Source organism: Symphalangus syndactylus, chromosome 14 (genome assembly GCF_028878055.3).
Source record: "Symphalangus syndactylus isolate Jambi chromosome 14, NHGRI_mSymSyn1-v2.1_pri, whole genome shotgun sequence".
NCBI classification, from domain to species: Eukaryota; Metazoa; Chordata; class Mammalia; order Primates; family Hylobatidae; genus Symphalangus; species Symphalangus syndactylus.
The window spans coordinates 30,256,278-30,267,883 of NC_072436.2; the positions used below are offsets into that span (position 1 = coordinate 30,256,278).

The 11,606-nt window shown below is 43.7% G+C and overlaps 1 protein-coding gene and 1 pseudogene across 1 annotated transcript; both read right to left on the bottom strand.

The window, feature by feature from the left end:
• Positions 1-359: 359 nt before the first annotated feature.
• LOC129462555 (regenerating islet-derived protein 3-alpha-like) lies at positions 360-2,516 on the bottom strand. Its single transcript, XM_055242644.1, is given in 6 exon segments — positions 360-427; positions 706-832; positions 1,460-1,500; positions 1,503-1,575; positions 1,763-1,881; positions 2,441-2,516. Coding segments are annotated over 6 exon segments (504 nt in total).
• A 7,159-nt stretch (positions 2,517-9,675) lies between these two features.
• Positions 9,676-10,902, bottom strand: LOC129462934 (uncharacterized; annotated as a pseudogene).
• Between the last annotated feature and the right edge of the window lie 704 nt (positions 10,903-11,606).

Here is an 11,606-nt window from a genome sequence, read left to right on the forward strand (position 1 = left end):
GGGATGCACAGTTCATCATTTTCCCCAGAGGCCTGGGTGAATAGGGAAGAAGCAAGACCCACAAAATTTCCTCCCCTCGACCACTTTGTCCTTCTCAGAGTATGGCTATGACACTGGCACATACAAGACAAAGAAGTGCAGACTAAAAATTTTATTATTGCTCTTTAAAGCCTTAGGCCATATGACAAAATGAAGAGACTGAAATGATAGTGGGGAGGAAGAAACAGAAGGAAGATAAGAATGAGGTGGTCAGGTTGGGGGAGTTAAGCGAATATTCTCTTCCAGGGTGAGTCCTCACACTGGTCTCGTGCCCGTGATGAGTTGCACACCAAACACAGGCTGCTGACTTCCCTCCTGCCCTAGTCAGTGAACTTGCAGACATAGGGTAACCTCACATTACAGTTGTAATCTTTCCACTTCAGAAATGCTGGAGAGACAGAAGACATAAATGGAATGGGGCTGAGGAAGCTTGTGAATCCAATGAAGAGGCATCCCAGGTTTTAGCCTACAAGTTAAAGCCTCTCCCTCACCTTCACCAGTGTCCCAATCCGGGAGAGAGATTCAAAGAAAGTGGAGAAGAGAGGAGATGAGAGAAGACACACTAACATTGTATTTTCTAGCTCTGGAAGATTTCCTGAAGGTCAGACCCAGGAATGGGGGATGAGATGGAAAACACTGGGAAGAGGCAGCTCCTCTGTTTCTTACCTATGCTTCTCGACAGGCTCACACAGTAGCCGGGGCTTGAGACAGTGGAGGGATTTCTCTCCCATGCAAAGTAATTCATCACATCACTGCTACTCCACTCCCAACCATCTCCACTGGGCTCGGTGCCCTGTAGAGTAGAGGAGGTAGCCAGGTGAAGGGAATGGCCATTGCAGCTCTTCTTGCATGGCCCCTTAGCTGCAACACCTGATTTGCTCCCCAGCATGAGGAAATTTGGTCTGCTATTCTAGATGCTGCCGGTGAGTAGGAACCTCTTCCTTGACTCCTCATTGCTATTGGAAAATTCCAGCCAATAAACACAAGACCTTTGGAACCACTCAAGGTAATATGTTACTTGCAGAACAATAATTGGTGTAGCATTTGTGATTAGCTTGTGAACCTCAAAGGTAATGTCAGTTCTGTATGGGGGCAAAAATTGATCCTATCTTCATTAAGGGTTCCTTCAGAATAGTAGGCAAAGACTCCATGCAGCTCAGAGAATTATTAACCCAGCCTCATATGAGAATTATGTAATATGCCTGAGGAAGGCAGATTGATTTTATCTGAAAGATAGAGACCTCCACAGAACTCAGATCTTCAGATGCTTCATGGCCTTCCCTTTCCCCCCAAATATTCCCCAGAATCTGAGATCCAATGCTCCCTGAAGTACTTCCTGGGCAGGCACAGGGGACAGGGAGTGGGCCTGGGCAACAATAGCACCTTGAGAGGTAACAGAGAGGGGAGGATATACTTGCACCTGTGTGGAGTCATGGAGCCCAATCCAGACGTATGAGTAGGGGAGGACACGAAGGATCCCTCAGCCCCACTGAGCACAGACACCAGGTTTCCAGAGGGCTGCTTCTGGCAGGCCAGCTTTGAGGGGGACAAAGAGAATGAGAGGGAGCCTGAGACCTGCTGGGGGAGCACAGGGCAAAGGTAGGTGGGAGGAGGACTATGTGAAAGATAAGCGTGTTCATCCTTATTCCCAAGGAACTCTCCTGAATGGAGACCCTCCTCCCCCTGAGACCTGTCACCTCCAACCCCACATCTAACCACTCACATCTGCATCTGTCCAGGATTTTGGTGACAAAAACAAGGCATAGCAGTGGGAGCCATAGGCCTTGGAGCCTTTGGGACAGCGGATCCGTGGAGAGGGCAGTTCCCTCTGGGGTTCTTCACCTGAGGTGGAAGAAGAGGGGGGAGGGTAAAATGAAGAGTGGGGGTTGGGTGGGAGATGACCTTGGGGAATACCTAGGCCTGTCCTTGGGGAGGAAGACCACATTCCTGACACCCCTTTGTCTTCCCTTAGGTTTTCAGAAATTCTTTATTTCAAAATAGCCCTAGTAAATGGAACACCATCTAGTCTCTTATTACCCTTTCCCCTTATTCAACCATTCAGTACTCTCCTCATTCTGGGCTGTCTCTACATTGGGTCCTCCAATCATTGTCCCTCCCCACATCTCATTACTGACCCTCCAGTGTATATTAGAGTCTGCTTTCCCACCAGTGTATATTAGAGTCCACTGACTAAATGGAAGCCATCTCATTCCATTGTGAGTGGACCACCGTGGAGCCTCCCACTGCAAGTTAACCTGAAGGAAGGAGTGATGGTGCAATAACTGCAGGCAGGTTCATTAGACACCACGTCATTACCTCACATGACACACAGGAGCCTTCCTCCTCTTGTTGGCTCTGAGGATTCATAGGGAACCCAGTGCTAGAGGCAGAGCAATCTCACCTTGAACCCGAGACAGGAGCATGAGGCAGGAAAGCAGCATCCAAGATACGCTGGGCAGGGCCATGGGAGGCAGCATAGTGTCTGCGACTTGGGGAGGCAATCAGGGGTCACTGAAGAAAGCATAGTCAGTGGGAGAACACACAGATACCCTACTGCCTCATGTCTTTTTCCTTCTCTAGTCCCCTAGGTCTAAAGTGATCTTGGTCACATCCATCATCTTCTACAGTTCTGAATGAGTTGTGAATCTGTGTACTCTCCCATCCCTGAGCCCTCCCAGGACACCCTTGCTGAGTCTCAGAGTTCCTGTGCTCCCTGAGGAAGGGACCCTCCCATGTATTCTCCTGTATCATGTGCAGTAGCTCCTCCCTGGGTCTCATCTTCTCTCAGCTCCCTCTTACCTCTCTGGTGGGATATGGTATGGTTTTTCTGGTCAGGAAAAAGTGGGATTTTATAAAAGGATCTGGGGGAGGGACATTGGAGTGAAGAGTGACAATGAGTAGGCAGGACAGGGGTCATGGGGTGGGGTTGGCATGGACTCTTCCTGGAAAAGACTAGGGATTTTCCCAGATGTTGCCTCTTTCCTGTTGGCAGGCCAACACTTTCCCTAGGAAGAGGTGAAGTTTGCTTTTTCCTCTGCATCCTGCTTGTCAAAGGCCTGTGGCACCAAATGTGATATGAAATCTTCTAATGTGGACATCTGAAAAAGGAGTTCCTCTGGTGGGTTTCTTAAGAACCCACTTCTGGAGGCAAACCTATGTATTTCTTATTACCTTGCCTAGTAAGATTAAATCAATGTTAGGTGTTAAGTGAAGATTTACAGGAATTATAAGTATCATAGACAGTTGAGGACATAGATGGTACTGAAGCTAAGAATAGGAGTGAGGGTTCAGGGCCATTATGCAAGCATGATAGCTAATTTTGATGCAACTTCAGAATTGTCTGACAAGTCACTAGATGAGCCAAAATCTTACAGAAAATCAGGTGAATGGACTTGTCTTTCCAGTCTTCAGCAAGAAAGAACTTCCCCAGTGGAGAATGACAATGACAATGTGATAGAATAAGAGGTAATGAAGGAACACAAGACATAAGAAGGACTACAGTCAAATAATGAGGATCAAATAAGAATGAATAATAGTTAAAGAAGGGAAGAGCAACCATTGTGTAAAATCATAGGTCAGTTGGCCAGGTGCTGTGGCTCAGGTCTATAATCCCAGCACTTTGAGAGGCTAAGGTGGGAGGATCAACTGAAGCAAGGAGTTCAAGACCAGCCTGGGCAACACAGTAAGACCCTATCTCTACAATTTATATTTTAATGTAAGCCAGTTGTGGTGATGTGTGCTTGTGGTCCTAGCTACTCAGCAGGCTGAGGTAGGAGGACCTTCAGTTGAACCCAGGAGTTCAAGGCTGCAGTAAGTTATGATCATGCCACTGCACTCCAGCTTAGGCAACAGAGTGAGAGCCTATCTCTAAATTTTTGTTTTATGATGTTGTAAACATAATTCTGAATTGCATGTAAGTCTCTATTACATCGAAATGCTCACTACTTGTAGGTTGCTCATGAGCTTCCTTGCTGGACTGCCATTTGGCTCTACATTAAAAGCCCTTTTCATTGCATTCTTACTGGGCAAATGGTCAGCTTCATGTGGGTATACTGACAAAAGTTCTTTTAGTCACGTTTATTTTTGAGTTAGCAGTTTGGTGCCTCTGACAAGCATACTACGTTGCCTATACACTGGTTCAGGTTCAGTTTGGCCAGTCCAGGAAAAAGTTAGGCTGGGAATTTCTACAGACCCTGACTCTCACGCTATTGTTGTAATATGCCAGCTTGTATGCAGATGTTTATAGTAGAGATCAGTGACGAGGTCATGAGATGTAGCTCATCCTTAATTCACATCCTCAAAATTCAGTAACCAAAATTCAATGCAATTTCTCAAATAATATGAGAAGAAATATAGCCAGCAGATTATTTTGTTAAAAAGGATTTTTTTCCACAAAATTTATACAACAATATGTAAACACATGGAGGTAGGGGTAGAAGGTAACCAGAGGGTAGAATAGTTACTAGAGGCTGAGACGGGTGAGGGGAGATGAAAAGAGTTTGGTTCATCGTACAAACATACAGCTAGATAGAAGGAATATGTTCTAGCTTTTGATAGTACCTAGGGTGACTATAGTTAACAACAATATGTTGTATATTTCAATATAGCTAGGAGAGAAGATTTGAAAGGCTGACAGTTTATTATTAAAACTCACTTTTATTTCTTAATTGAAATAATGTGACCTTTGTAATAAGCCTTAAGGTTATAAAATCCCTAAGTGTAATGTGAAATTTTGTTTGCAATGACACTCACTAAACTCACTAAAGTTGAGTTGTTTTTGTTTTATTTTTCATTGTTCTTCGTAACAATGCTTATTAAGCAAGCACTGAGAAGTTTGTTTAAATATTGTATTTCTTGAGCTGGTTTTGAGTTATATAAAAATCTACTTCTTAGGGATGACACAGGAATTCTTATTCTTGATGTAACCAAGGCTGAGTTTTAAGGCGCTTCCTTTACCAAAATATATCCAATTTGTACTTTTATCCCTATTATCTTCTGAATCAGATATTTGCACGTAAGACTTGGTAGTCATTCTTAGAATTATACAAGTGAAAAATGATCTCTCTGCAGGAGTCTAATATATTTGTTTCAAGGATGGTAAAATGTAGAGGTTTCCTGGAAGATGGCTCAGCAGGGCCCATGTCAAAAATAGCCTTGAACTGTATCTCACTGGAGATCTATCACTAAAGTGCACCCCTTTGAGATATATTAACCAGATGTCCAGAATGCCACTTTGGTCCTTTCATCTTATCCTACGACTGTCAGAAGAATTGGGAAAGGGATAAGATTAGGTGCTGAGCAACTATAAAACAGGAAAAAGGGACAAAACTTCAAAGTCCCTGAGGCCAATGAGGGAAGTTATTAACATCAAAGAACTGGAAAACTGATAACATAGCTACTGAAATTTGGTCAATTATACTTAAGCCATGAACAGTAACTATCATATGACCTGTGCAGTTATTGGAGGCAATACTTTTTATCAGAAAACTGTGTTAATATTTATTTGGTTTCAAATTTTCACATTGATCTTGGAAGCATTCCCTGTTCATATCATGTTTGCTCTTCTAATGTTATCTATTTGGGTATTTTAAAAAGGCTATTGCTTTTTATTGATTTTTCTTTTAGAATAAGCTAGTCATAATACAAAATGTTCATTTGGGAAAAAATTAAGACAATATTTTCAATTAATTACCATAAATCATACTCAAACAGCTTGTGGGTGATAACTTTGCAGATCTGAACTTTTCACAATGTATCAGAGTTCACATCTCTCGTGGTAGCAAATAAAAATAAAAATAAGAAATAATTCCATAGTCATGTTGCTTTTCTTTTTGTAATAAATTATCTTTATCATACAGAAAACATTTAACAAACAAGTATAGACTGACAATCTAGAATCTACAGTGATAATATCTTGCCATCTTTTTTAGCTTTATTTTTTAGAGAAATGAAGCAAAAAGAAGTAATACAATCAAATTAATATTAATAAAATGATAAATAATACAATAGTAGTCCATTTATGTTATTCCTCAGTCCCACTTATTTCCATGCTTCTCCATTACCAGTTTTATAATTATTTTTCCTATATATATATATATATAATGTATATATATATATGTATTTTTTTTTTGCAGTTGCAAGATTTAATAGAGTGTAAACAGAGCTCCCATACAAAGGGAGGGGACCCAAAGAGGGTAGCTATTGCTGGCTCAAATGACTGGGTTTATATCCTGATCACTGTCCCTCACGCTGTGCTCTCAGGTGATAGATGATTGGCTATTTGTTTATCTCCTGTTTTTGCCTAATTAGCATTTTAGTTAGCTCTCTTTACTACTTGATTGGTCGGTTGTGAACTAAGTAGCAAGCCCCATGTTTAAAGGTGGATGCGGTCACCTTCCCAGCTAGGCTTAGAGATTCTTAGTCAGCCTAGGAAATCCAGCTAGTCCTGCTCTCAGTCCCCCCTCTCAACAGCAAAACCCAAGTGCTGTTGGGGAGGTTGGCCAATGACTGCTCTAACTGCTTCCTGCTGAACTGGGTGTAGTAGGGGTTGTGCAGTTGAGATTTCCTTGGGAGGGGTGCCTTCAATGTCATTAACATTGGAGCATGGGCTAGCAGGCCGGTCCAGGGGTCCGCAGTAGATCTTAGTCTTGGACTGCATCTGGGACTCCATTTGAAGAACCATTTGTCGTTTTACAGCTTCGATTCCAGAAGAGACAAACTTAACAAGGAGGTTAAAGATACAGGGATTGAAATGTGTGGCCTGCAGTGCAGGAGATTATTTCTTTGGCACACTTCACAGGCCCTGACTATCTGCTTGATAGTTTTGAAAAGGCCTGGTCCAGTAAATAATAATTTGGCCATCTGATGGGTGCCATCAATGCCTAAGGGAAAGTTTTGGTGAAGGGTTTTAAGTAATTTCCATTGGTTAGCTGCAGGCAAAAGTATTTTTCCTTCTTCGGTGGCTAGCCATCCTCAAGGGAGGAAAGTATGTCCTCATGAGGTTCCCCATTCTATTTATCCTGCTGAGTACTGGGGCATGGTTTCCTGGAGGGGGTTACCCCACACTAGGGGTCCCTCTATAAGCATTTCTAATGGAGGGTCCTGTTTTGCAGCTCTTTTGGCTTCAATATCTGCTTGGTGGTTCCCTTCTATTTCCCTTTCCTTTCTTTTCTGATGACCCTAGCAGTGTAAGACTGCCACCTCTTTAGGTTTCTGTACAGCCAATAATAATCTCCTAATGGCTTCCTGATGTTTGATAGGTGTTCCCTCAGAAGTTAGGAATTCCCTTTCTCTCCATATTGCTGCATGGGCATGGAGGACTAGGTAAGCATACTTAGAGTCTATATATATATTTACCCTTTTTCCTTCTCCTAATTCTAGTGCCCGAGTGAGAGCTATTAGTTCTGCCAGCTGAGCACTGGTTCCTGGAGTGAGGGGATTACTTTCAGGTATTCCATTATCACTGGCCACTGCATACCCCACTTTTCAAAGTCCTTTTTCTACAAAGGAACTTCCATAAGTATACAAGTTAAGGTCAGGATCAGTCAAGGGAACCTCCAAAAAGTCCCCTTGAGCGGGGTAGGTTTGAGCACTTACTTGTTGACAGTTATCTTCTATCTTTTCTTCAGTGTCTGGAAGAAATGTGGCTGGGTTAAGAGTTGCACAGGTGTGCAGTCGCAGCACAGGCCCTTCAAGTAATACAGCCTGATATTTAAGTAAATGGTTGTCTGACAGCCACAAGCCTCCTTTAGCAGTGAGTATGCCATTCACATCATGAGATGTCCACACAGTAAGATCTTTTCCCTGTATTATTTTAACTGCTTCAGATACTAAGACTGCTACTGCCGCCACTACCCGTAAACAATGAGGCCAACCCTTTGCCACTACATCAATTTCCTTACTCAGGTATGCCACAGGTGGCAAGCTCGTCCCTCAGACCTGTGTAAGGACTCCTAGAGCTATTCCTGTTTTTTTCTGTGACATTTAAAGAAAAGTCTTGCACCTTTGGCAAGCTTAACACTGGAACTTGGGTTAGGGCCTTCTTTAGAGCCTGGAAAGCTGCTTGTGCTTCAGGTGTCCATCTTAATAAACGGGTATTGGCTTTCTGAGTTTCCTTAATTAGTGTATATAGTGGTCTGGCTATTTCACTGTACCTGGGAATCCATATTTGGCAGAAACCTGTTATGCCAAGGAACTCTCTTAGTTGCTTAGGGTGTTGGGATGAGGATTAGCCAGTATAGGCTGGATATGTTTCTCACTGAGGGCCCTGGTGCCTTTGGATAACTTTAGCCCTAAGTATTTAACCTGCTGTGAGCAGAGCTGAGCCTTTGGTTTGGAAACCTTGTAGCCACAGGTAGGGAGGAAATTGAAGAGCGCTTGGGTGGCTTGATGGCACAAGGTTTCTGAACGGGTGGCTAAAAGTAAATCATCCATGTACCGAAGGACAAGACTGTCCAGGCATGAGAACTGGCTCAAGTCTTGGGCTAATGCATGGCCAGATAGATGGAGGCTATCCCTGAACCCCTGGGGTAAAATAGTCCAGGTGAGTTGAGACACTGGGTTAGAAGGATCTTCAAAGGCAAACAAGAATTGAGAGTCAGGATGTACAGGGATGCAGAAAAAGGCATCCTTAAGGTCCAGGACTGTAAACCACTCTGCTTCCTCTGGTATTTGGGAAAGCAGAGTATAAGGGTTAGGTACAGCTGGATATAGAGGAACAACAGCCTAATTGATAATCCTGAGATCTTGCACTAGCCTCCACTGTCCATTGGGTTTCTGTACTCCTAAAATTGGAATATTGCAGGGGCTATTGCATGGTTTTACTAGGCTTTTAGGTCCTTAACAATCTTTTGGAGTCCTTGTTGGGCCTTGGGTCTAAGGGGTACTGCCTTTGGTAGGGAAAGGAGGTGGAATCCTTTAGTTTAACTTGAACAGGATGGCATTCTTTGCTCGTCCATACTGTCCTTCTGTTGCCCAGACTTCAGGATTAATTCCTTCCTCAAGCAGGGGACAACAAACAGGTGTTCCTTCTCCTATGTTCAGATGTATAATGGCCATTGCTTTTGCTAGAATTTCTCTCCCTAACAAGGGAGTGGGGCTTTCAGGCATAATTAGAAAAGCATGTGAAAAGAGTAAACTTCCCCAGTCACAACTTAGTGGCTAGGAAAAGTATCTAGTGACTGGCTGTCCTAGGACCCCTCGGATAGCGACAGATCTGGAGGACAGTTGTCCAGGACAGAAGAGTAAGACTGAGAAGGCCACGTGAGTGTCCAGGAGACAGTTAACCTCCTGGCCCTCAAAGGTCAAGCATACCCGGGGTTCTATGAGGGTGATGGCATGGGCTGGCGCTTGCCCCAGGAACCCTCAGTCCTGCTGTTGGATCATCTGGTTAGTGGCTTCTGACTCAGAGGACCTTCATCCCCTGGGGCCGTGGGCCTTCCAGTGATTCCCTTGATATAATGGGCATGGACGAGGGGGTGGCTTATTTCTACTTGGATAATCTTTTTTAAAGTGTCCTTGTAGACCACACTGGAAGCAAGCCCTATTCGGCACCCGATTTGCTCAGCTTTCCCCTTTTCCAGAGCCTCCAAAGTCCACTTGCCTGAGGGCCATGACTAAAGCGGTGGCCTCTTTTTTTTAATCCTGTTTGTCCCATGCTGCCTGCTCCTCCTGATCTCTATTATAAAAAACCGACGTTGCCAAGTTCAGTAGGGTTTCTAAGTTTTGCTCCAGGCCTAAGGCTGACTTTTGAAGTTTTTTTCTAATGTCTGCAGCTGACTGAGTGATAAACTTATACTTTAAGATTAGTTGGCCTTCAACAGAGTCAGGTGACAGACAGGTTTGCTTCCTCAATGCCTCCCTTGGTCTTTCAAGAAAGGCAGTAGGATTTTCTTCCTTTCCCTTTGTTATAGTGGACATCATTGAATAATTCATAGGCTTCTTCATAGTTTCCCTTAGTCCTTCTAGCATGCAAGTTAGCAAATGTCTGCCACACCAATCTCCATGTTCTGATTCTGTGTCCCTATGAGGGTCCACACTGGGAACTGCCTGCTGGCCTGTGGGGAATCGTTCTCTTTCCTCTGTTGTCATCCTATAATTGACCTGACTGAGGTATCAGAGATCGCCAAACTCTCGGGCTGCAGTTATGGCAGCACTTCTCTCATTTGGGGTTAGTGTCTGATTTAACAGTAACATTATATCGCTCCATGTCAGATCAAAGGATTGTCCTAACCCTTGTAAAACATCAATATAGCCATCAGGGTTAGCTGAGAATTTACCTAGGTCTATTTTAATTTGCTTTAAGTCTGAGAGAGAAAATAGTACATGTACTCTGGCTGGGCTGAATTCTCCTCCCACTGCTTGGAGGGGGCATAATCGGAGAATATTGGCACTCTTTGATTCATTGTTTACCCTTTTGTCTATCTCCTTTTGGACTGTTTGGGTTGAAGGGGGGTCCTTATTAGTTGGAGAAGAAGTAGGGGGGACGCTGGGGTGGGGAGGTACACTCTGAGGGCTTCCTGTAGGGCATAAATCACACTTTTTACATAATTGCGAGTTGTCTCTTAATGAAAAGAAAGTTTGTACATATGGCATTTCACTCCATTTGCCTTCTTTTCTACAAAAGAGGTCTAGCTGTAAGATAGTATCATAATTTATACTTCCCTCAGGAGGCCACGTTTCTCCCCCTTGAAGAGGATATTGTGGCCAGGCAGTACTGCAGAAGAATATAAGTCATTTCTTTCTTAGTGTCTGAGGGTCAAATTGGTCCCGATTCTCCAGAATACATCTTGGGGGCGTTTTTGCCTTGAGGGAAATGTTTGCTACCAGAAAAAAGAACATAGGGATGCCAGCACCCCTACTCATTTTCTGAAGAACATTAGTCCTAGAGTGCCCTCTGTGGTCCTAATGCTTATTCCTTTCCGGGGCACGTAACCACCCATGGACCTCTGCTTATCGGACCAGTTACACTTACCGATGTTGCAGTCTTACACCCCTTTTACTGCCTTTCTTGACCACAAAGAAAGGGGTTCGGGCTGCTGGATTCTAGTGGTCCTTTAACCAGCTTGCCCAACATTGCCTTTGTGCTCAGGGGTGAGTCCTTGAGCTGGGCTGGGTTCCTGAGTATTTCATAACAACCCAGCTGCCCCATCAAGATGCATTCCCATAAACAACAGTTCTTATGCAAACTCGTTTCAGAGAGGGTGTAGGTAACTTTTGAGTCAGGATTGAGATAGTCTTTTTTGATTCTGTAAGTAGTTTAAGGCTTGGCTGAGTGCAAACAGCTTGCATGTTTGAGCAGACCAATGATTAGGCAGTTTTTCTAACTCAGCTTCCACAGGAGTCTCCCTATCAATTACTGAATACCCGTTGTGGTTTTTTTCCTCAGTCACCTGGGAGGGACCATCTATCCTCCTGTCCTGAAGGGAGTTCCTCCTAGGTCAGGTCGGACCTTTGTATGGTAATTAAGATTTAAATCCCCTGTAAGGAAATCTGCTGGGTTAAGGGAATTATCAGTAGTTAGTGTTAAATTACCTTTTTCTAACAGAATAGCCCCATACTTTAAGATT